At 34.6% G+C, this 26674-nt stretch overlaps 5 protein-coding genes and 1 non-coding gene across 6 annotated transcripts in view; 4 read left to right on the plus strand and 2 right to left on the minus strand.

The window, feature by feature from the left end:
• LOC105167198 (LOB domain-containing protein 12-like) lies at positions 328–2212 on the minus strand. Its single transcript, XM_011086821.2, has 2 exons — positions 1994–2212; positions 328–849 (listed from the first exon to the last, which is right to left on the minus strand). Exons 1-2 carry the CDS (start codon positions 2162–2164, stop codon positions 502–504), a joined length of 519 nt encoding a protein of 172 aa, XP_011085123.1. The 5' UTR covers positions 2165–2212; the 3' UTR covers positions 328–501.
• Positions 6872–10164, plus strand: LOC105167018 (ferritin-2, chloroplastic). Its single transcript, XM_011086568.2, has 8 exons — positions 6872–7282; positions 7443–7526; positions 7627–7687; positions 7776–7863; positions 9069–9130; positions 9337–9402; positions 9514–9577; positions 9742–10164. The coding sequence occupies exons 1-8, from the start codon at positions 6987–6989 to the stop codon at positions 9786–9788; spliced, it is 768 nt and encodes a 255-aa protein (XP_011084870.1). The 5' UTR covers positions 6872–6986; the 3' UTR covers positions 9789–10164.
• LOC105167019 (probable apyrase 7) lies at positions 10927–16245 on the minus strand. Its single transcript, XM_011086570.2, has 3 exons — positions 16045–16245; positions 12520–14670; positions 10927–11926 (listed from the first exon to the last, which is right to left on the minus strand). Exons 2-3 carry the CDS (start codon positions 14522–14524, stop codon positions 11622–11624), a joined length of 2310 nt encoding a protein of 769 aa, XP_011084872.1. The 5' UTR covers positions 14525–14670; positions 16045–16245; the 3' UTR covers positions 10927–11621.
• Positions 17626–17698, plus strand: TRNAK-CUU. The gene has a single exon. It is a non-coding gene; the product is annotated as a tRNA-Lys (tRNA).
• Positions 19537–23263, plus strand: LOC105167020 (eukaryotic translation initiation factor 2 subunit alpha homolog). Its single transcript, XM_011086571.2, has 7 exons — positions 19537–19920; positions 21478–21534; positions 21638–21724; positions 21803–21949; positions 22055–22159; positions 22763–22861; positions 22989–23263. The coding sequence occupies exons 1-7, from the start codon at positions 19537–19539 to the stop codon at positions 23142–23144; spliced, it is 1035 nt and encodes a 344-aa protein (XP_011084873.1). The 3' UTR covers positions 23145–23263.
• LOC105167021 (probable methyltransferase PMT23) overlaps positions 23427–26674 on the plus strand; it is a gene marked incomplete in the record, with an annotated part of 5297 nt that continues 2049 nt past the window's right edge. Inside the window, 3 exon segments of the mRNA XM_011086572.2 lie at positions 23427–25201; positions 26264–26413; positions 26527–26674. Of these exon segments, the coding sequence (XP_011084874.1) occupies positions 24173–25201; positions 26264–26413; positions 26527–26674 (1327 nt within the window).

Genomic DNA, 26674 nt, shown 5'->3' on the forward strand with positions numbered 1-26674 from the left:
TGATGAGTATATGTGTAATTATTTAAAAAATATAAATGATTTGTAGCGCAGATGTAATTATCCCTTATTAAGTGTGTGAAGTTGTCTGTACCTGTACAGCATTTTAGTTGCTTTTGGACACAATTAATTTCCAGCTGATTATTAATGGACTTGCAGTCGTGCAAGAAATTGAATGAATAAAGACTAAACGACAGGCAACCACAATTGTTGGTTAATTTCATATTATTCAAGTACTCGTCCTTGTTTATGTACTAGCTAGTCCATGAACTGACCACTTTCTTGCACTACTGCCATCCCACATGAAAGAAAATTTCTTATTTAAATCAAAATTTATCGAATCAAAACAATCATAAAGTATTCATTTGATCAGGATATAACTCAATCTATCCAAACTCAACTAGATCTGATTCAATACTCATCCCTACCAGTTACGAGTCATATTTAATAAGAAAACAATATGACAATAATGATTAAAACATCATTAATTGATTCTTCAATCAATTAAGACACCAAATCACATCCGTACACAGAATCTTTCTTGAAAGAGTCGGAACAAATGACATTTTTGTTATCAAACGAGGTAAAATTGTGGAATTGAGGCATATGGTTGTTTTGGGTGGCCGTCTCGTTAAGATACTGCAAAGTGTTTGGCAAGAGCTGTTGATCTTGTCGTATTTGATTGCAGAGTATTTCTGCCTGAGCCAAAGCGAGCTGCATTTGTAGCTGAGCGACTTGGCTTTGGAGGTACGATATGGCTCCCGTGCAGCCATAAACCGGATCTCTCACTCTAGCAGTCGCCTCGTACACTAGGCTGCTAACTGCGTCTGCTCTTTGAGGCAACGGCAGTTCCTGTAATTAGTTACCATATGTTATGGAAATTTGTTGTGAAATTACGTATTAGTACATTAATAAATATATATATAATTATATAACAATTAATAATCACAGAAACAAAGAAAAACGGTTCTTGCATGGTGAGATTAATTAGTTGAGGCGTTTGATTAGGACGAGGTGGGATTTAGGGTGTAATGTCGGAAAACCAACTAAGATCCGCTCAGCTCATGCATCATTTGTCTAAATGGATGGACCCTATAGGAGCTATAGCTGTTGACATTCATCCATCATGTTCACACATTGTTTATAATAAAAAATATTTTTATTCAAATTGAATTTTATATATGGGAAGTTTAATATACTTCTCGAGTGGTTAATATACAGTACATAAAGAGTGGTCAGTTATATACAAATATATTATATTTGCTCTATAATTAATTTAATTCGATCAATTTAATTGGAATAAATAAATTTCATTTATAATACTTCACAAAATTGGCTCTCTTGGATAATTTGAACTCCTCACTTGTACTGGGGTCCAAAATCCAAACTCGGTGGTAGTAACAATAACCCTGTTTTTTCTTGATGGATCCATTTCCACTAAATAAATTTATTTAGGTATAATTTTATTTATATTCATGCCATATTATATATTTATATAAATTATTTTTATTTTTATTCAATTACATAAATCATCTCTAACAATAAAAAAATATTAATAATTTATCTTATGATGTTGATGTTATTAAGAGTGTATGTGGAAGGGGGGTTTTGTGTTAATGTTTTTTGTGGGTGTATATATAATTATCCAAAAAATTGAAATGATATATCAGATAAATTTTTCTATTTTAATAATTTAATAATCTAAAAATTGAAATTGATGCAGTGTAAAATGAGCCTCACCAACCCGTGTCCCAAAAAAAAAAAAAACGAAAAGGAAATTGTTTGGGCATATATTATTAAAAAAAAAAAAAAACCCAGTAATTTAAACAACTTATTAACACATCACAACAACCTCCAACTCCGGCACTACGATATGCATATACAATACAAGAAAAAGCGGGCAAATCGTCAGTCTGTCTGACTGAATCTAAACACCGGCCGATGGCCTGATATTTTTATTACAACATCAGAAGATTTGAGAGAGAGAGAGGTTTACCTGCAACATTTTGCTAATGTTGCTTGCACCAAAAACCTTGTGAACAATGGCAAACTTGTGAGGGTGATCGGAGGGGAAATGAGGAGCAAACACGCAGTCTTTGGCGCAGCGCCGCCTGAGCAACTTGCATGAAGCGCAGGGGGAGTTTCCAGCTGTTCCACTTCCACCCATTATTCAGACAATGCAAATTTTTGAGGGAGTAAAGGTCGTAATAGAAATGGGAATGAGGAATGTGTGCGTGTGTGGTGTATTTATAGTTGATTCATGAGAAAATCCTAATCCCGAGTGGGTTTAGTTGGACATAAATTAATTATATGACAATTACAATAAATATACTTATTATGTTATGTTAGTATATAATTAAAAAAAATAATTAATTACATGACAAGTGTATCACATTTATTTTGTAATTGATTTAATTCAATTAAATTTGATTTGAGGAAAAACCTTTTGTTGATAAGAGTGTGTAACAAAAGAGTTTAATTATTGAAACTGAAAGCGATTAATTACATTTTCATTTAATTATGTTGTGTTAGATGAGATTTTAGAGCTTAATTTTGGCACCACCTTTGTGTTTGGGAAAAAGAGGGCCCAAAAGTGGGTGGCTGAACGTTATACAGTTAATTAATATTAATTTATCTCCTAATTAATTAATTAAAAAATTAATCTACTTTTATATGATATATATATATGTATATATATATTTTATGGAAGTTTTTATTATACTTAGTCGTGAGAGGTTTGTATATTTACGTTGAAAAGAAAAGAGGTTTTTCCTTAGTTGAAGTGATTAAAATTATATGTATATGTAGTTATTTATTAATTGAATTTTAAGTTATCGATCTATTAATAATCAACGAATTATATAATTACTATTAAGTTATCGCTTTTTCCTAGTAAAATTTTAAATCAATATAATTAAGCATCTTTTTTAATAATAAACCACAATGATTAAGATGCCATATTTTTTTTTTCTTTTATGATTTATCTATACTAATATAAAAAGAAAAGTTGCTCCACACTCACAAACAGTGGTTAATGACACTGCTGCACCAATTTTTTATAAAATAAAAAATATCTTTCATAATAAAATAACTAATTTATTCAACTTTTCAAAATTTGTATTAATTGATAAATTACTTTTTCTTATTTTTTATTAATATAATATATTATTTTATATATTTTACTGTTATTTATAAGATATGTTAAAATATAAAAAAATATTTATTATATGCACGTAAAAACGACGTGACATAACGACTAATATAGTATTATTATAATTGATTATACATTAAAAAGTACTAAATTCCTATTCTTATTGTTATTTATTTTTTATTATTATTTTTAAGAACTTATGAGATACCTAGTTTAAAAGGAGAAGTTGCGTCATTGATCTCTTACTTGACTGGTGGGGTTGAAATTTCGTAACAAAAAAAATTGTGAGTTTAAATTCTACGAATATAGTTATTTTATTTATTTTTATTAATAGTATTTTTTATTTATTCTGAATTCATTAATCAATTTAAAAATATTGATATATTGTGTATTAAATATTATAAAAATACTATAAGTTTTAATTTAAAATTATCAAGATATTTATTTTAATAAAAAAAGAGTTGAACGTGAATGTTTGTTTGGCGAACATTCACGAGAATACATGCACGTTATGGATTTTGGGCCCCAAAATACAATCCAATTTTGATGAAAACAACGGTCACAAATCTGTTTGGATCTAATGCAATTTATTTTTTATGATATTAAAAATGAGTAAATTACTTTTTTATAAAAAAAATAAATAGTAATTTATCTCACTGTATTTAAAAATATGAAGTAATTTACCTCCCTAGGCAAAGAGGTAAATTGCTTCAATTTTAAAAAAATAAAAGGGTAAATTATTATATTTTGAAAAACACAAGGGTACATTGCTATTTTATTTTTTATAAGGGGTTGTTTGCTTATTTTCCATAACACATGTAGGTAAATTGCAATTTATCCTAAATCTATTTATCTATTTAATTATCTAATATTAATATATATATATATATATATATATTATTAATAGTGGCAATACGATATAATTTTACATAAACTAATTAATGGAGCCCACATGAATGTTAGTCCTATGCCAATTTGACCGATTGATACGGTTGTTGGTGCCATAACATAATTATGGGATGATCGTTTAGTAAATTGAATCATTTCTTCAAATATTTAAATACGGATTTGAACCATAAGTTTTCATTTCTTCACTTACATTAATTTACAAACTCTTTTTTACGAAGAAAAACGAAGTATGTATCTTTAGCTATAAGTCCCTATACATAATTTTTTTTTTTTTTTTTAAGGAGGATCAAAACTGATTACTCAACTTCTTTCATATGACTTAAACCCATTCATTCTCTCTCTTTAACAAAAACAAAATTCTGCTATTGAGACACTTGATCGTCCCTTACACATGCAATAATTTAGACACATGGAAGAACTATTTTTTTTTTAAAAAAAAAAAAACTTCAATATTTTTTAATCAATAACATACAATTATTGCAACATTCAGTATATAATACATTAGTAATTTTAAATTAATCAATATATCAAAATAAATAAAAAATAATATATAATTATTAAAAATAAACTAAATACCTACCTTGGTAAAATTCAAACTTATAATTTTTAGTGATGAGACCTGGATAACACATGGATGATTGGTGAAGTACTACTTTTATTTACTAACTAAAATTATTTGCCAACAGATCTATGATTCAGTCCAACCCGTTGAATTGATTGGGTCGGGTCTCGAGCCCAATAACTCTTAGCGGGTCAAGTCTTGAATTATCGTCGGACTTGACATCGCCTGATCTCAACATCTGGAAATACAGATCCGACATCCTGCCGCGACAACCGTTGTAAGAGTGTAGTGTAGCCCAATGAGTCGGGTTTGGCCCGTTTGCCAATTGGTTCCTTACCTGGTTCTTTTTTTGATTGCTTGGGTTTGGATTTCAAGTCTTCTTAATCTATGTTTTGTGGGATTTAGATAAATTTTGAATTATTTTTATATGGAATTATTTAAGATCATCTTATTATTAAATTAGTTTTTCAAATTCAAAAAAAGTGTGTTATAGGATATCTATATTTTATTTTACAATGAAGGTAGTTATTTTACGGAATAAATATGGATAAATATTTGGTTGGGTGAAAAGTGGGAGTATAAGAAAAGTGGAAGTGAAAATAAATGTATAAGTGATAATTTGATGTTTGATTAGAGAAAAAAGATAGAGGAGAAGTAAAATTCGATGTTATAAAACTTCTCCCTCTAAAGTCCAATTACGTCCAAAATTAGGTAGAAAAATAAAAGTATAAGGTCAAAAAAGACAAAAGAAATTACAGTTCTTATTTTTATTACCCATATATAAGTATATTGGTGCCTCTAAAATTATTGGACTAATCCCACAAACTAGGCATACTAGCCCAACCGGCTAAGAACCCAAGGGCTCATCAGCAATACAGATAAAGCCCATCAACAGAGATTAAAAGCCCACATGTTTACCTGCTACTTTACTAAACTGACAGACCCAAAAAATAAACTCATTTCAGCTGGGAAGACACCTCATATAGCTTGCTAACATATTTTGTACACATCCTTCTAGAATATCTTCATTTGGTTTCAGGTAAATTAGGCATAAATGAGTTAGAAAGTCCATGAGTAATTAATTCACAAAAAAATAGGCAGATCTGACAGGATTTTGTCCAACTCACGTATCTTAGCCAATACTTATCCAAATCACCAACGGTTTGTTGCTTATGATAGCAAACCAAACAGATCTCTAATGGCGTACGGAACTCGGTATTTGACTTCATATCCAACTCAGTACTAGCTTATAAACAGGTGCCTTGTGCAATCATTTGGAAACATCACATTGATCCTCAAACATTCTCTTTTCTTGCACCATTCTCTCTCGATTTTGAGCATATTTCAAACCTATATTTTGCACTGCACGAATATTTAACACTCTCACGTCATATTTCACCATTATTCTCACTTCATTTCAAATTTTTTCTTTTATTTCTTATTAAACAGTTACTGACTTAAGTATTGAAGTGATAAACTTTGTTTTGCATGGCTAGTCCTTCGATAATTTTAGAATTTTCTTAAAGATCCTTATACCCTTGTGGAGTGGCCAAAATTTTTAGCACGCATCATTGGTGTTGTCTATGGGAACAGTTGAGATAAAATGCATAGTTCAAGGGTGAAAAATATGTTTAACCCTAATTTTTATTTTATGTATACTAAATAATGTAAACTAAATAAACAATACTCATTTTGATGTAAAATATTGATAAAGTATATTCTTATTCTTACTTGATAAAACATTTTTATTAATAAATTTTTAAAAAAATTTCATATACTAAAATTATATTAATATAATATTAATTTATTTATTTTCTTATACAAAAAAAAAGGATTATTCAATAAATTATAAAAGTCTTTTCTTCTTAATTTATTTTTCTCATACTAAATCAAAAAAATATTTAAAATTTACTCCTCTTTCAATCATATAAATCAATTTAAAAAAATTGTTATTCTTCCTCTCCCCTCCCTAATAATAAAGTATAGCCATAGATTATAGATTAATTGGAATCTTTTTCATTAATATAGTATTTAATGTTCCAAAGTTTTGGCCCTACATTGGAACAGCCAGGTCGCCGCAGTAGCAGATTTTATCTCGGGATTCCACAACATTTCCACGAGCCAGCCACGCGCATCCTTCAACTGCCCATTCTTCGCCATCCACCTGCTCCGCATCCAACGGCTCACACCAATCCCGATTTCCCATAGATATAGATATAGATATATACAAATCTATTACTTATATATATCTCGCCCCTCACACACACAGAGTTCTATTCCACCACCATTTCCTTCTTTCCATCAATTTCTACACACAGATCTCTCTGCATTTCAACTCCACATACACAGTTAAAAAAGGGTTTGAAAATGCTTCTGAAATCTGCGCCGACTTTGGGTTTGTTGAACTTCCATGGCGAAAATCTGAGCTCTTTGTTTTCCTCTGCCTCGTCTTCTTCCTTTAAGAGTTTTTTGGGCAGGAAGGGGAATGGGTGTGTCGTGTGTGTGGCTAAACACACCAACAGCAAGCCCTTGACCGGCGTTGTTTTCGAGCCCTTCGAAGAAGTGAAGAAGGAGCTCATGCTTGTGCCCACCGTCCCTCAGGATTCGCTTGCTCGCCAGAAGTACAGCGATGAGTGTGAAGTCGCTCTTAACGAACAAATCAAGTGGGTTTTCTATGATTTTAGTCTTCTCTTGATCTTCTGTTCTGTAAATTCTCATTTTCATTCTTCTTCCTCTTTTCTTAAGAAATTAGTTCCGATTTTTTCCTCGTCTGATGGATTCATTTTATTTTTCTCTTTTTGGGAACTTTTGCGGTGTTTACAGTGTGGAGTACAATGTGTCGTATGTCTACCATGCCATGTTTGCCTATTTTGACAGAGACAACGTTGCACTCAAGGGGCTTGCTAAGTAAATACCTGAACATTTTTCTGATATCAGGACTGTTTGAGTCGCTTTTTGTTTTTTTTGAATTTACTCTGATCCCGAGTTTACAATTGTTGTCTTATAGGTTTTTCAAGGAATCAAGTCTAGAAGAAAGGGAACATGCTGAAAAATTGATGGTTTACCAGGTGTTTGATCATATACAACATGTTTTTTTTTTAATTTTTCACAAATTTTAGTAGGATGGGTGATATTCATTTGTTCAACAAAACTCAGAACAAGCGTGGTGGAAAAGTGAAGTTGCAGTCTATCTTGATGCCCCTGTCGGAGTTTGAGCATGCCGAAAAGGGAGATGCACTACACGGTAAATCCTTCTCTTTCATATGCTGTCCCAATTAGAGTTCCCTACTACCATAGGAATGATTTATGTGGATGGAATATGCTATGAAAAGGGTCCAAATTTATCCTATAATTGAATGGATGTCATTTTTGCATCTATCATAATTCATTCGGTGGTCTATTCTTGGGAGGCTATGTGATATTAACTTCAATAATCTGGACCAATTTGTCTCGATCCTACATTTCATTTCGGTTAGCAATAAAGTACAAATAGATGGTATTTCCTGTTGGCCGACAGTTTTCCTTGATAATTTCTTTTCCTTTTCTTGAAATGATATCTTTCGCAGTCATTAACTTTGTTATCACATCACAAGTGTCTGACTGTTGATACTGAGTGGTTATTAAGCAACATAGGTTGTACGTGTGTAGTTAGTTCTCGTATAGGACATGATTTGAACTGTTATAGCTGATTCTCCATCCTTTTCAAAAGAAGTAGGATTATTTTTATTCATGGTGTCAATAAAAGCAACTAGGTCATTCTTATAAACTCAACTCCTTTTGGGCATTCATTATCCCAAAGGTTCCCTGCCTGTATATGCAATAAACTTAAGACGTACTGGGGATCAAAAGAATTTCCCTGCAATGTTTCGGTTGGAGCTATTATTTATGCATGACAAGCGCCCGACTGTATGACATAAATTTTCAACCCAATGAAAATCATACTGCTATCAGGTCATGTAGCATAATATAGTCTATCGCCTCTTGTTATGCTCCACGGTTCATATAAGATTTCACATTTTGCAAAAATTGGGTCCTCAAATGTTTGTTCTATGTAGCATATACTACTTGTTTCATACTAACCTTTTTGATAATTTTGAATTTTATATGGGAAAAAGTATACGAGGAAATATATTATCTCAAACTGCATACATGAGATGAATATTTAACTTAATATGGGAACATTAGTTCATGCATAGAGCATCTTAAAGAATTATAGGACAGTTTATTATTGAATCAGTAGCAATAACTATGAGTAATTGATAGATAATGGAATAATTCAGTTTTATTTTTCTTGTCCATAAAATGCATGAGTTAGTTATTCTATAAAAATGATATGAAGTCTGTGTTGCATGCATCAGCATGTCCAATATTAATCTTGTTGTCAGAATTTGGGCACTCTTATGGTAGTCAAATACTAAATTAACTTGATATTCCCTTCTTATCTTACAGCTATGGAGCTTGCATTGTCTTTAGAGAAGTTGACGAATGAGAAGCTTCTAAACCTTCATGCTGTAAGTTGTGTACTCGGATTGTATTTATTTTATTTCCTTTTTGACTTTGTGAAACCAACTGTAGTATTTTGTTATAGTATGTGTCAAATAAGATTTAGGAATCAATGTCACTATTGAAATATGAAATCTGCTGCATATCTGGAATTTTTGAGGGCTGTGTATCTGGGTGTATGGTTATTGCTAACATCTCCAAGTTTCAATAACAGGTAGCCTCCAGAAACAATGATGCGCAGTTGACTGATTTTATTGAGAGCGAGTATTTGGCTGAGCAGGTTTTGGATTCTTTTCCATGTGTATTTGTCTTCAAGAACAGAGAGGTTCTACCAAGTTCTGCTTGATATAATGGTATAAAACTAATCTTAAAATATTTTCTTCTTTTGCAGGTGGAATCTATCAAGAAGATATCAGAATATGTTGCGCAGCTGAGAAGAGTTGGTAAAGGTCATGGTATGGACATAACTCCTATTTTGCTTCTACCAGCATTTTCATCTTTTTAATATGTGCTTTCACTTTTATATTTTTGGGATATTAGCATGTGGATATTATATCACACTGTTCTAGTCGATTACCCCCTTACTTTTCATAACGATTATACATGCTTGGGATGTTAGGTGTTTGGCATTTCGATCAGATGCTGCTTGATGAAGCTGTTGCTTGAACGGGAGCTCAAGCTCTTTGCCCCCTCAAAGTGCTTTCTGCTAGTGCATGACATTTTGCATTGTAATCTTAGATAGAAACGGTGTTGGCATTAGATGGAAGTTGCATATGAGTCTTGTTTTAGTGGTTTGCAGGAACTTTAGTTCAAGTATCCCGAATTCCCGGTAGAACATGAGTAAATTTTATCTTCGACCGATTGCAGTTTGGATCTGTTGGGTTGCATCTGATTTTTATGCTTGCTGAGTCCCACCCTTTTATTTTTCGCTTTGGTCTCTTGGACACTGTTTGTTCTTGTATTGCCGATTGCTGATAGTGAGGAGAGGAGGGGACAGGCAAGCTATATTGCTTGCAATCGCTCGCTACTTTTTATTTAGAAATTTATGTTGTATCTTCTACTGCTGCATTTCAAAATAAATAATTTAACTCACGTTTATAATATTTTTAAGGAAATATCTTCTACCGATAATTTATGATCGTAAAATACAATATCAATATCCAAAACTATTTGCTATTATTCCCGACGGAATTTGTCTACTGCCAATCTTTGAACGACTACAAATTATTATTGTTGAGAATTGTTTACCAACTATTTGAATTCAATTTGTTTAATTATTATTCACACGGTGCTAAAGCTTTAGATTAATTATGCGGTGTGCATTTCAAAAATATTAATTCAACATAGGAAGATAATAAGTATCAAAGGTGATTTTGTATTCTCTTTCTACATCTTCTACTCTCATTGTTCCTTTTAGTATTCTTTAACGTTTCGATATTTGTAAATTATATCTTAATTTTTAAACTTTTAAAAGATCCTACATTATTGAAAACATCTATACTTTTGCATATTTCCAAAAAAAGTGACCTCTTTTCGTAAGGGGTTTCCACTTTCCAGGGAATGCTGCGACGCTATTCCGTCTTTTTTCCCTTTTCCGATTCTTACCATCATCCATCGCCAAAGTGTACCCAGATTTTCTCCCTACACCTTACCTCTCTTCCTCTGAAGTCTGCACAACATATATATATCCATCAGACTGGAGACAACTACGATGCCCGCTTGTATCATAAGCTTAAGTTACACGGTTCTTTGCCGTGAAAACTCCTATTTAAGTAAATCATCTGCTTTACATCGTACAAACACATCCAAAAATGAATGTTTCTATTAGTCAATCAACTTAAAATTTTTATACAAAATGAAACCCAACGATATACGTGTCATAAGTTAAATATAGATTTATCCTAAATGGTGAGTTCCCAAAATTCTTCAATACGCATGTCAGGCGAAAGAATCCATCAGCAGAGTCGTCTTGAACCTCCTCAATTGTACTTCCATAAGGTTGCAGCGAATTCTCACTGATGCCTTTTACTCTCTCAGCTGCGCCCATTGTCCAAAAGCTTTACCAGCTAGTCCAGAGATGTTTCCAAAGTTGAAATAGGTCTCCAGCTGTTCACAAAATTCGGCTTCTTGTTAATGCTTCTGCCTGATCGCATGTCCACAAATTTTTTTGCACATCCGGCGATGAACTTTCTGCCTCCTACATTTAACCACTTTAGGTCTATTGGTAAGACATCCCAGAAGCTGGAAAACTCAAGACTATATTATCCTTGATACTAGTGCACTTTCTTCATCTATTCTATGTTGCAAGGATCTTCCAAGATTATTTATTTTCAGCAAGCAGCATTACATCTTTGCCAAGTGTGCCTCAGCAGTTTAACCACTTCAGGCCTGGGGTTAAGATATCCAGAAGAAGCAAAATTCAGATTATGTTATCCTTGTTAATGGTGAATCGCTGACTTGATCTATGTCGCAAGAGTCTTTCGAGATAATTTATTTTCATTAGACCTTTGCCAAGTGTGCCTCAGCAATAGAAGAATTGAGGTCTTCTCGGGATTGGGATCTCCTACTTTGAAGACGCATTTGACTTCTATTGGGAGTCCAGATGGAACCAAGGTTACTATTCTCAAATTGCATCTGACCTAGGCTGCCAGAAGAGTAACTGTGTGCTACACTGCTAGACGAAGAATACAACGAGGATTCAGCCAACTGAATGGCCCCGCCACCAAAACCAAGTCCAGTGTCGAACTGTCTTTGCTGAGAACTTGCAACAGTGGGGCTCAATGGCATCTTAGCCCTTCCATCCCCTGAATCAGAATAATCAAGTGGTCCAGATCATATATTTTTGCATGAAATCAAGAATCTCAGAGAATCAAATCTCAGAAAAGTGTGGAGTATAGTCATTGTAACAAACACAATTCAAGAACGACTTTTGATAGCTCTTAAACTCATTGTCTGAGCATTATTCGAGATAATTTGGGAAAAACTTGATGAAAATCTGATGTTCGTAACAAGATTCATCATTCAATTCCCAAATAATTCGGGAATATATCAAACAAAGTATGTACCAATATTGTTAAAGTAATGTATTATGCTTGAAAACTATTGCTAAAAGCTAGTTTATCTAGTAAATTTATATATTTAAAAGAAGAAAAGATGTCCCGTATTAAACATCTGTATCCAGCTAATTAATCTTAATAAATACTTAGTAAGATTCAGAAACAAATTGCTATACGAAAGAAAAATTGGGGAGAACTTCATCGCACCAGTGTTTACAAAAGATATGTACACAATTCAAATATCCTATGAAAATATCGTGTTTTATTTTCCAAAAACTCAAAGAATTTTGTCACTATGACAACACCGCATGTTTTGCTATTGTATGAGAAAGAAGAATTACCTGTATTGATAGGACTCCAGCGCTGAAACCGGAAAGGGGCAGGAAGATTGAGCACTGATGTGGATGTCACACTATTATGTCTGAAAAGCGGGAGATACGACCTTCGCAAGAATTTTGGCATCCACCAATTGCCAATGCATGAAAATGCACAAAATAGGACAAACAAGGAAGCAAACAAAATAGCCAAAAGAATAATTGGATTTATCTCAACCCTCAATATCTGATAGCTGTAATTTTTTTCCCTGTATGGAAATTCCTTTCCAGCTTCAAACAAAGCAACTCCAAGGGTCCAAGTGATGCTTCCAGAACCGATAATTACATGGCTATCAGTAATGTGCAGTCCTTCTCTCAAGAGGCGCACAACATACGGTGCCCTGAAGCAGTATTGTTCTATGAAAGGCTGAGGAACGACACTTTTTCTTGCAACATCCCATGTTTTTTCACAAAATTCACGACCCTTCTCTAGTACGTCATCCAGGGCAGCATCAGGAGTCAAGTTGAAAAATCGGTACACCACATAGAAGCCAGACATAGCATAAAATTGGCCATGAGGGCGAGGGAGATTTTGTTCAAGTGCGCATGGTTGCAGCTCGCAATCTGTTCCTAAACTATGATCTGACCACTCAGACAAGTTGACAGCAACTTTGGCAAGTGCACTGCATTCCTCCCATCTGGGAGTTCCAATAAGCTGAACAGGAACTCCTGCCTTTCCTCCTTTAGGTAATCTTTTCCCGCCAATAGGACTTCCATCTTTTAGCCGTATGGATGAACAATGGGAACATACGTACTTTGACTTGTAACCAGACTGCAAACATGGATGCTTAATTTCGACTTTTCCACTAACCAGATCTGCATTGCTAACCTGAGGAAACTTCTTGAGAAGATGAGATACAGATTTGTCAAATGCGTCATTGAGCCCGTATCCAGCTAAAGAATAGGCACTTAGATGATGGTTAACAGGGCCAATGCTAAGCTTTAAGCTTGTTTCGCCATGGTCACTTACCTTACTTTCAAAAGTAACCTGCAGTGATGAGCCACCCAAGTCAAGTGCACCATATGTTTCCTTTTTAGGAATTGAACCCAGTATACCAGTGTGATAATTTAGTGCTATCCATCCATAATAGGCTTCCTCCATGCCCGTGATAATTTTAACCCACTCCTTTTTGCACAAAAAAGGTGAACTCTTTAGAATTGACCAAGCATTATTAAGAAGCCAATCAGAGTCTGGACTTGGTAGCCTGCGAACTCCAGCTGTAGCATAGAGAAAGAGAGAAGTAGTCTTATGTTCATTTTTTGGAATTTGCTTCTCAGCCCATCTAATAAGAGGTTTTATTGCTTTCCTCAGTCCAGATATATTTCGTACCAATTTGTCAAATCCAGGCTCAGTCTCCATTCTGTTGTAAGCCCGGCCTCTCTGGGAGCCAGATTTCCTCTGGAATCCTTCAGGCAACGATTTTAATAAAATAGGAAGATTATCATCTTTTTGGTGATTAACGGATGCCTGATATACATAAACACGGGTTCCAGTGCTACCACAGTCGATCACAACATAGAACCTGGATGGTCCTCTAGACCAGTTCGAGTAAAGGAACAGCAGGGCGTAACAAAGACAAGTGAACAACAATAAACAGAGGAAAACACAAAGAACTCGCACCCATTTCTTCCTTCCAGATGAAATAGGTGATACCTTCTCCTTGGAAAAGCTTGATGCACCATTTTCTTGTTGCAAAAGCTTTGGCAATAATGCACGACTTGAACTTCTTTCTATTCTGGGGCTATGGATAAGATCACCTTCTGTATCAAGCTGGCGATAAGCAGACAAATCTTGTAGGGATGAGGAGAGTCTCAAATTAGTCTTCTTCTCTGGGCCGGAAAAGGTATAACCATGAAGAGAGCCAGAAAGTGGAGGCAATCCGGGTGATTTATATGAAAGATTAGAAGTCTTTGGGGCTGACAAACGAGTTGCTGCAGAAGAAAGAAACTCAGCAAATTTACTCAAGACCATGTTAGCAGAAATTTGAAGTAGCACTTCAAATAATTTTTCGTCTCAAAACTGCTACCCCTTTTGTCGCAAGTTATAACCAAAAACAGCAAACTGTGTAAGCTCTACAGTCATTGCAGTCAAAGAACTAGTTGAACATATGAAAAGTCCTGCAGAATCAAAAATGACAGGAACACATTATTTGACAGAGGCGAAACGTAATAACTGACCAGTAGAGGTAAAGGACATCTTGTCCTTTACAAATGAATGAAATAACAGAACTGCACATTAAGAGTGTAAATGTTGGCAGAAGCCAGACAACATAGGTTATTATGAGAATAAAGAACCAAGAGACTTCCTGTCAGTTATTCTAGAAAGACTTCGAATCTCTGCCATTACGAAAACTACTTTGTAAGAAGAAAAAGTACGGATTAGTAATCCTTGCATGACCTGTCATAGAAGAAGGTTGTAATATTTGCTATTTGACGATAAGAATTATATAATTTCTTAAGTAATGTAAACATAAGTTCATTGTAAGTACAACTAACAAAAAGGACTAATCAGTCTCTCCCACTCTCTCTCTAGCACATAAGATGGCATTAAATAATTTCTGTGTTTCATATGTTTTCACGTATAAAAGAGGAAAAAGTACAACAGCATCTAATTTCGCATCTGGCAACTTAATTGTAGATTTCTTGAACAGAGCAACATCACAGAAGACCATCAATCCCAATGACAACTTCAATCTAGACTATTAACCCTTGCTTTTCGTAAGTACCTTCAATCAAATCTGAAAGTAAAAGCACAGTATAAGAATGGACAAATACCCTGTTCTCTAGTCTTAGCATTTCTAATCCTCCCATTCAGTTTCACCGGCTGAATACATAAGTGCTCAATTTCACCACTCAAATTTGAATTCAAGATCACACCATCAAGAACTTGAGGCCTTCAAGCCAAATGCATGATTCACTTACAGACAAATAAATTCAACTTAATGCAACAAAACATATCAAAACCTTATCCCTACTAATTACATTGGTTACACGAATCTTCCTCCAAACACCCTATACCAAATGACAACATTGATATGAGAAAATATCAATCTAGTTCAATCAAGAGGTTAATCCAATCATGTCAACCAAAATAACATGTTGGAGTTCTGTTCCTTGTTCTTTATATGTCTTGTTCACACCAGAGTTTGGTAAACAGTCGATTTCCAAAAAGCTATTACTAATCAAAGATAGCATTTCTATAGTGTAGAGAGCTATACTCAGCCTTCACACCTGCAATTGCAATTATTTCAAAATTCAGCACTAAACTAATGTTTCTCCATGAATTCCACACTTAGAAGAATCACTTGGAATCTAATATCCTCTACAACTTGACATCCCATTGAAGACCGCATAAACAGCCAAATGAGACAGCAGACAAACACTCAAAACAACAGATCTTTGAAACCCACCCACAAAAACAAAACACACTGGCGCATAAATCATCCGTAAAAGCAAATATAACAATCTGGGCAAACAAAGATTTCCACCAACCATCAGATCATGAAGTGCTTGAAACGCAGTACAAAAAGTGCTTGTTTGCGGGCTCCATCTGTAGATCCAAATTTTCAAATGGGGTCCGATTTTTTACCCAAAACATCAACCAGAAACCCAATACCCTCTGCGTGTTCAACTACACCACCATCCTCTCTCTCTCTCTCTCTAAGAGGGGTTTGAAGTTTTCACACCAACGCATAAGTTTAAAACCTTCTTGGTTATTATTATTATTATTATTTGTTTATTTCTTTTTGTTCTTGGTAGAGATAATTAGAGTACATTTTGACCTTTCAGTAATTTTACACAAAATTGAAAATACCAAAAAAAAAAAAAACAGCTTATGTTTATTTTCAAATTATTACTAATAATAAAATAAAATATACGGCTGATAAATTAATTATTTTTATATTTTCTAAAAAATAATCTAAACCAAACATCTCAAAGCTACTTTTCCAACTAAATAATGTAATTTAATTTTTATAAAAAACCCTTTTTGCTGCACTCACAAAATAAAATAAAAATTACAGTCTCACCTAATTCAGAGTGACCCAAATTAAAAATAAAATAAACTTGATTTTACTATTTGCATTTCAAGGAAAAAAAAAGTCATAAATTAAATAGAATTAAAATTGAGAATGATATAGTACATTGGATGATACTGAATTCTGCAAGACTTTTCCACAAAAGCTTGGAGGTCAAATGTTTTTAACTCACTGCAACAAATATAGCATTTGACGCTGGCTAAGTGCTATAATTTAAAACAAATAAAAAAAATATTGTAAATGGTTATCGATTATGGTGACATAACGTTTATTGGTTGTGATTTTGTAAATTGGCAAAAACGTCTGTCATGATTAAATGTATTATGATGAATACTTTTGTCGTGGTGAATAAAGTTAAATTTATAGTAATTAAAATATATGGGCAGTAATAAATTTTCTCTAGCAAACCCAATTCAGTACGTAGATATATTTTTCTTGACAATGAGCATTGGATCCATCAAATTCATAGTTTTTTATGATACGGATTAGCTTTTTGGACTTGAAAATAAAAGAAAACGAAGCAAATATGAATATTTTTTTTCTATTATATCAGAATTATAAAGTTAGGAAAAGGTGGATTCATTTATTGAATTGTAGTTAGAGGGTATTTTGCAAAATTTGATGTCTAAGCATATGAAAAAATGATGGAGAAGTTGAAGGCAGTTATTGTTGTCCATTTCATGGTTTAGGTAACACATTCACACTTTGAGGGGATGGGATCAACCTTAGTGGGTAATTAGTTGATATTCCATCATCAAAAGTTGGATCCATCTTTTTGTTACAATCTTCTTATTTCATGTGACATTGGTAAAATCAACAATATATAGATTTCTGAATAATCATTGTTCTATTAAATTTGGGTTAATTATATTTTATTTTTATCAAATAATTATCCTGAACAATAAAAATAATAATAACATGACCGTTGATTGCTTAATTCATAAAATTTCATGAAACCAGTTGAATGTTATATTTGATTTTCGTAAAATTTTTCCCCCTGTCCAAGTAAACAAAAAATTTAAAATCCTTCCAACAAGCCCGTCTAGCTCAGTCGGTAGAGCGCAAGGCTCTTAACCTTGTGGTCGTGGGTTCGAGCCCCACGGTGGGCGGTTATGTTATTTAGTGAATTATGTCACACTTACAGTCCGAAAGATGGGGTGCCTCTGGTAATTCGCGCTGTAGGTTATTATGCAACACGTTTCTTTTGCTTATTCACCAGAAAAATTTCGTTAAATAACTATTTTACATAACAATTCTGTTAAATATTCTTTATCTTATACGGGAAAATATAAACTGGCTGAGGATGAGGAATCCTTTCTTAACGCAAAATTAACTTTTAAGACCAATTAATCAAAATTTTAATTTTACTAATTTAAAAATATTTTCATTTTCACCATCCTTTATACAATAATCAATATAATACATTGATGTGGGGGTAAAAATAGGGTCTAGTATTAAAATAAAAATAAGGCAAGCTATCTTAAATATGCACGAGTTATGGGAAAATGACCCAAGAAATATATAAGTTTCGAAAAATAGAATATGGTCTGTAAAAATTTCGTAGAAGAGTAAGGTCTTTACAAACTTTCATAAGAGGATAGAATGCAAGAAGATCCTTCAAAAGATGCCTTTTGCAACACCATATTTCTTCTAATTATGAGCTCCTAGGTTAAAAGATGACAAAAATCCACGAAATCCCTTAAAGAATCGCTACAAAAGTGCTCCTACGAACTACTAAAAACATTTTACAACAAATTTTAGTGAATGGTTTTCTTAAAGTTTTGTTATGAGGGGTTTTTGAAAAAAGGTCCTATAAATACTATAGCTCGAAGGCATAGAGAAAGAAGAGTGAGAAAAATACGAAAAACATTAAAAAGATGATCGATTCTTGAATAAAATTCTCTCGCATCAGTTTATGCTTGCGTTTCACAAATAATATATCATCATATATTCCCCCCCCCCCCCTGTGGTGCTACAAAATTTTGATATATTTTCCTAACATTTAAATAATTTCAAAGCAACAATCAGCCCTCCCTTGCTTATATATTGAGCATATCTTGTAAATATTGTATTCGATGTTGAATATTTTGAATAGTTAGATGATTAATACATGCTCCATTTCATAAAATAAAGGGTATGTTAAAAAAGTTTTAGAGATAATTATACCGTTCTTTTTTAGAATTTGGTGTAATTATAATATTAGATTCTTTATAATTTTGAAATTACATTTAATACCCTTAACATTATTTTCGTTTAATAAATAGATCCTCAATTAGTTAAAAATTATTGAATTATTAACAAAAAATTAAATAAAAATCTATATGTATCTCCGATTGACTTAGTACTGTTTCAGTGTAGGTTAAACAAATTTTTTTTCTCACCAAACTAAGGATTTGTTGCAGGTAAAATAAAATCCATATATATTTGATCATCAAAAAATTTGTTTGATCTGTATACTAATTTAATCGAAGATGAATATGGATTTTCATTTATTTTTTACTAATATCAACAAATTTTGTAAAATTTAACTGATGAATAGATCTATTTGTTAAACGAAAATAAAAATAAGAAGTATTAAATATAATTTTTCAAATTACACGAAATTCATGTATAGTTTCACAAACCTTACAAGAGACGAGGTAATTATCCCAAACAGTTATGATGCATTTTTGAAATTTAAAGTCTATTTTGATGTGACTTTTGCCCATATACATGAAAAAATGCCAATAATTAAAAAAAAGAAAAAAAGAAAGAGAGGGCTAATATGTACTAAAGTAAAGTTAAAGCAAGTAAATAGTTGTAATGGAAAGAGAATTATAATCAATATTCTCTGGGTGAAATTTACTACTGCTTTGCAGTTCTATTTCGCTTCTCTTTCATTCTCACTTTCTCTCAAAACCCCAACCCCCGGAAACCCTAAATTCCCACCTTGGCCCGACCAATATCCATGGCAACCAACGGGCCAAACCTGGAGTGCCGGATGTACGAGGCGAAGTACCCGGAGGTGGACCAGGCTGTGATGATACAGGTGAAGAGCATGGCCGACAGCGGCGCCTACGTTTCACTCCTTGAGTACAACAATATTGAGGGTATGATTCTGTTTTCTGAGCTGTCCCGCCGCCGTATTCGGAGCATCAGCAGCCTCATCAAGGTTGGCCGCATCGAGCCCGTCATGGTCCTCCGTGTTGACAAGGAAAAGGGGTATATTGATCTCAGCAAGAGGCGTGTTTCCGAGGAGGACATTCAAGCCTGTGAGGAGAGATTCAATAAGAGTAAGCTCGTCCATTCCATCATGCGACATGTCGCTGAAACCATGAACATTGACCTAGAGGTATGCATTTTTTGGATTCTTTATGGTTTTTCTATTGGGAGTTTGGAACTTCTTTGTTTGATGACTCTAGTAGGCTTTTGTTCCTTATGTTAAGTGACTTGTGCCTATTATGTTGTAATTTGTGAAGGAAAAACGAAGTCACTTGGTATAGTTAACAGTTCTAATTGGGTTTGCCATTTTTCTTTTTTGGAACTTTTTTAAGGAATAATGATCATAGGGGAAGCTTTGGATTGTATTATATAGATGTTATATAATGTCTCAGCATTGTATCACGGATGAAGATTGACCTTAATCATCCCGCAAGATATAGTGAAGTGGCAAGAAAACTAAAGGGACATCCGTGGTTGAAGCAATGAAGTTTCAATAATTGCGAATGCGACTATTAATGATGTCAATTGTTTTTTTTTTTTTTTAAATTCTGGAGGTTGGAACTTGGAACTAGTGGGAAAAAGTTAGAAAGGTTGATTGAAATACTTCAATTCCAACATCAGTAGGGGAAGAGAAACCACGAGGAAGGCTGGAGAGCAAAGATAGCTTTCTACATGTTTGTGTGTCCATGGATACAATACTTTTATCCATATTACTTCAGAACCTTGCTTAACATGTCCTATACTCAAATTCTCACCTCCAAGGAATAGCTTCCAGGTCTGGTTAATGGTGCGTCTAGTTTTGACAGAATAGTTAGTAATGGCCTTCTGAACTTAATGGAATTCTTCACTCAGTGTAAATGAGTTCCCAGTTAGATGCATGATAAATGAAGTCAAATAATTAGTCATTCGGATCAGTTGAGTTTGTTAAGGTTTTTGCATTGATTTATGGATAAATTAGTTACGACATAAAAAGCTTATGCTTGACACATAAAAGGATTTTTCGCCGCTAACTGTCACCAACAGTTCTATGCCAACACAAATGGGACATTTGGTATGGGATGGCAGTATCATCAACCTTATATTGGTTCTACTGTTATTTTGTCTTGTGTAATGAGACAAGCAGTCATTTCCCCGATTCTAACTGGGCTGGAGCATTCTCTGAATCTGTTGACATTGGGGTTGATGTTCAGTATCTTTGTTAGTATCATGTGTCTTTACCTCAGCTCTGTAGATGCATGAGCAATCAATAGAGCTCTTTGAAGAGCCTTCAAAGGCAATTCTCTGCATGCTACTAGCTGCATTGACATGGGGGTGTTTGGGTTTCTAAGAGCATATATTAATCTCTGATATCAATTTAAATCAAAAGAAACACAAAACCCAATTTATTAGTGACAGAAATGTGCTGGATCTTGAGGTTATTCTCGTTGGAATAATTCTGCTCTGTGTGGTAATTTAGCATCTTCTTGATCTTTCTAATAATTTGGCTCGCAACTACATTTTCCTGGATGGTTAGGTTTCATGCTAGAAGGATTACTTGCATTTCTCCCTTGATTGAGGGGATATGTTTCTTTGTTATTCTTAGGAACCTTATCTGACTGTCATGGTAAACAGTTGTATGACATGTATCTTGATCATCTTCTGTAATCTAGTTTCATGAGCTTTACTAATAGTTATTTTTTTATGGCAGGATCTCTATATTCACGTTGGCTGGCCATTATACAGGAAATATGGCCATGCATTTGAGGTGAGATAATATATCTCTTTCAAGATCAATTGATAATTTTCCGTTATTTAGATTGCTATTCAATAAAGATTGCAATTTGTATTCATTACATATTAAATTGCAGGCGTTCAAATTAATTGTTAATGATCCTGATTCAGTGCTTGATTCCCTCACCCGGGAAGTCAAAGAAGTTGGTCCTGATGGACAAGAGGTAGTCTGTGTTCATTTCAAAACGTTTATTTATCTCCAGGATGTTGACACGACCATTTACAATCTGGTTATCGTGTAGGTCACAAAGGTGGTTCCTGCGCTATCAGAGGAAGTAAAGGATGCGTTAGTTAAAAATATTAGGAGAAGAATGACACCACAACCCTTAAAGATTCGAGCAGATATTGAAATGAAATGTTTTCAGTTTGATGGTGTTCTGCACATCAAGGTCCTATTCTTGCCATTACTCATGACTTCATTCTTCAAGAATTTTATATCTGGCTGCAAGTGATGATTCTTGGTTATAATTGTTGATCTGTGTTAAACCATGTAGGAAGCAATGCGTAAAGCTGAAGCTGCTGGCAACAAGGATTGCCCTGTTAAAATTAAACTTGTTGCTCCACCAGCATATGTCCTCAACACCCAAACGCTTGACAAGGTAACTGCTATATGTATGTTTTTTATTCGACCGCTTGACGTTTTGTAGGTTACTAGATCATCAAACTAGTCTATGATCTTTTCAGTTGCTCCCGGACATTTTCTTATAAGTCATCCTTGGATCTCATAAAATGCTCAGTTGGCGAATCCTGTCTTTATTTTGTCACTTTTCTCCCTTCCTGAACTTTCTTCTTCTTTTCTGATTTTATATACAATGGTCTGAAACAATTATCTGAGAAAGTCCAACATATGATTAATAAGTGCACAGGTATCACAAGATGTCATAGGATTAGCCTTGATCATGGATGTAAGGAAATTGTTGCCTGCCATCTGGTTTGCATTTTATACCGACAGTCTTAACCATTTTTTTCTTGCTATACTTCGTTAATCACATCTCAACAGATTTTAGTATGAAGCTTACAATAATAAATTTGATTCTCATCCTTCCTTAGTTACGTTCACAAGATTTTAGCGGCAATAGATTGCATTATTTCATGTCAGTCATCGTGTTGTCTAGTTTCCCTTAAATTTGTTATTCTTGTATCATGGAAATCACAGATGAAACTTGTTAAGCTTCTACACCGACTTCATTTTTGATGTACAGGAGCAAGGCATTGCGATCCTTAACCAGGCAATTGAAGCTTGCACAGAAGAAATTGAACGTCACAAAGGAAAACTTACAGTTAAGGAGGCACCAAGAGCGGTGAGGATCACTATATTCTTTTTCCATATTAGATCTTGAATATTACTTGGATGCCCATTTGCCTCATCGACATTTTGAAATGTGTCATTTCATAACGACGTCTCCAATACATGTTTAATGAATTTAGGTGAGTGAACGGGAGGACAAATTACTTGCAGAGCATATGGCTAAGTTGGGACGTGAAAACGAGGAGGTTAGTGGTGATGAGGACAGTGAAGACGAGGAAGATACGGGCATGGGAGAAATTGATGTGGAGAATACAGGAACCGGGATAACAGAGTGAAAAGTCGTGTCTTTTGCTTACTTGAGATAACGTAATCAACATTTTTGTATGTTTTCCTTACTCTACCATGCACCACTTCTTCAATGAGTGTATGCAGTTGATATGAAAAATGTTATTCATAGAGCAGTTGTCCAATTTTGGCTACAATGTCCAGCACACCGTTATTAATTCAATTTGCTGTTGCTGGTTGAAAATCTGTGCTTTTGCCTTCAACCATATTTTTTTGGTAGCAAGTTTGCACTTTTATCTTCTTTGTGAAATTATTTCTCAAAATGACAGCTTCTTTTCTATTAATTTAAAATAATAATGTGGAATTGCTACCGTTCAATTAATTTAATACTTTCCAAGTAGGGCATTTTGTACAAATTTGAATCTTTTTTATTTTTTCAATTCTCATATAAAACCTCGTGACCTGTCATATTAAAACACAAAATACCATGACAAATTGGGACACAGGAAATGGCACCATATATGATATACACCACCACCCGACCACCACCTCTAACGGAGGTAGGAATGTGCTGCCATGGCCGCAGACACCGCCATCCCCATCGTATCACCACCGATCTAGAAATTGAAGAAAAGAAAATAAGAAGAGCCCATATAATAAGAAAGAAAGTCAATTTCTTGTTGTGTAAATAAAGGGTATGAGGTTTTTTTTCCTTTTCTGCAAGAAAACTTCAAAAAGAGACTTTTTCCACCCACAATGCCTCCTCGAAATCGCCACAAAAGCCTGCAAATACCAGAAATCCATGCCGTTAAAAATGTGCACACTCCCATGCAAATAAAAACACTCGGTCTCATTCCTAGATATTCCCTCGTCACCACATACCCACCGGTCCAACCCCCACCCATCATGTCTTGAATGTTTGTTTCTTCTAATCTCCATATTTCATCAAGAATCAAGAACTGGACGTCATCTTCTCCATGAACTTTGCCTACCCGCTCTCTCTCCCTCCTTATTTCTTCCGGGAATCAAGACCCAAGACAACAACAGTCTTGAATTTACCCTGCGTACATCTGAAAAAATGGCGATATCGATGCCCAGTATCTTGAAAGAAAGGAAATACCCATTTATCTTCATCTTCTTCCTTTTACTAGTCTTCGTCACTTTCCTCCTCGTCTCCGATTCCCAGTCCCCCATTCTAATTGCTACCAGTAATCTTCTTCGACCCCAAACCTTTTCATCCAACCCCTCAAGTTCCTCTGAGAGTAGCAACCCATTGTCCTCCGACCTCAAGAATCCTTCGGCTTCTAACCCTTCGATTGACAGTAGCATCCCGTTTTCATCCGATCCAAGAACTTCCTCTGACAGTGGCACGCCATTGTCCTCCGACCCGGACAATCCTCCCACTTCCAACGCTACGAGTGACAGTAGTATTCCGTTTTCATCTGACCCAAAAAGTTCCTCCGAGAGTAGCACGCCGCTGTCCTCCGACCCAGGCGATCCCCCCACTTCCAACGCTACGAGTGACAGTAGCATCCCGTTTTCATCCGACCCCGAAAGTTTCTCTGAGAGTAGCGCCCCATTGTCCTCCCCCGACTCGAAAAATCCTCCGGCTTCCAACGCTACGGGTGACGGTAGCATCCCGTTTTCATCCGACCCCCCAAACCCGTTTGTTTCCAACTCTTCGTCCGAAAGTACTGTCCCGTTCTCCAAGGACCCGAAAAGTCCCGAGGCTTCGTTGCAGCCCGAAATTAGTAGCAGTCCCGTTGGAAACGCTTCGCTCGGCAGAGGCATTTCGTCGAGCAATGACTCTGCAACTACCAATATCAGTAGCAACCCAAGTACTGGTACGGTGGACAACGCTAATCCGGCCGCGGGGGCGGGTGCTAATTACAATGAGGTAGCGGATATAGAGTGGGAGGCGTGTAAGGGAGAGGTGGCGGTGGATTATATACCGTGCTTGGACAACTGGAAAGCGATAAAAGCATTGAGGTCCCGTAGGCATATGGAGCACAGGGAGAGGCATTGCCCCGACCCGAGTCCGAGATGTTTGGTTCCTCTGCCTGAGGGGTACAAGATCCCGGTCCTGTGGCCGAAGAGCAGGGACATGGTGAGATCACTCATTCTATGGTGGTAAGCTTTATATTCTTGTATCTCTGGGGGTTTTCTTTTGATTTTTCTGTCTCGTATCCTCGCAATTGATATTTGAGATGAAGTTGTTACGTTGACTGCATGATGCCAAACAAGATCATATATATAGTCATTGAGACGGATCACTTCTTACATCTAGTATCATTTTTACAACGAAGGTATTCTGAAAGAGTTGGTAACAATATAATTTAGAGAAAAATGCAATTTAGTCCCTTAATTTATAATTTGATCATATACAAATTAATTTTCGCAACTTAATCCTGTAACTTTAAAAATTTGACAATTATCATCCTTTTACGGCCAAAAATTGCATGTGACTTGTATATAATTCAATTAAATTATAATTTTAGTCCTGTAACTTAAGGGTCATTGGCGTTTTTAGTCAAAAAGTTGGAAGAGTTGTTATTTTTGGTCCTGCATGAATTTATTTACAGATCTAAACTTGCAAGAAAATTACAATTTCCAGTCAAATTGATCGAAAAAAGACTAAAATTGTCAAAATTATAAAACTATAGGACTAAATTTCAGAAATTAATTTGTACAGACTAAAATTATCACCACTCCTAAGTTAGAGACTAAAATTGCAATTTTCCTTATAACTTATGGCAAAAAAGTATACTATAATATAATGATGTGAAGACTAATACCCATCTTTGTCTTTTAATCATTTTGCTCTTGAAAAATGACAGCACCATATTATTTCCAACAAAAATTCACCAAAAAGTGATCCGGACAACTAATACAAAACCAACATTTAAATTTTAAGGCCGACAAGAAATCATATTTTTATTTTTAGGGATGAAATATCTGAATTTTTACGAGAACTAGTGTGGTTAATCTTATATTATTTTGTACCATGAATTTAAATTAAATTTTGTTTTTAATATTTTCAAGAAGCAGTATTCAGTATTGGTCTAACAAAATGATGATTGTTTTCCTCAATTAAGAATCTGAAATAAATTCCCAATGTTTAACCATTTTTTAGTATAACAAGTGGTTACTGAATTCATTATTTTCTCAGATATGGTACAACAATGTCCCTCATCCTAAGCTTGTGGAATATAAGAAGGATCAGCGTTGGGTGATGAAAAAAGGTGAATACTTTTATTTTCCTGGTGGAGGCACACAGTTCAGGAATGGAGTCAATTTTTACATCAACTCTATTGAAAAGGTAGTCTATAGATATGTTGTAATTTCCCCTTCAATATTACGATTTTGTTTAGTCTATGTATGTTCTATGTTGTTTACTCTGATCAACATCCTATGTTTCTTGTAATACCTCAGACTTTACCAGGAATTGAATGGGGTAAAAAAACAAGGGTGATATTAGACGTTGGCTGCGGCGTTGCTAGCTTTGGTGGTGCTTTGCTGGGCAGAAACATCATTACCATGTCGTTGGCCCCAAAAGATGAACATGAAGCTCAAATCCAGT

This window comes from Sesamum indicum, linkage group LG7, assembly GCF_000512975.1.
Source record: "Sesamum indicum cultivar Zhongzhi No. 13 linkage group LG7, S_indicum_v1.0, whole genome shotgun sequence".
Taxonomy (NCBI): Eukaryota; Viridiplantae; Streptophyta; class Magnoliopsida; order Lamiales; family Pedaliaceae; genus Sesamum; species Sesamum indicum.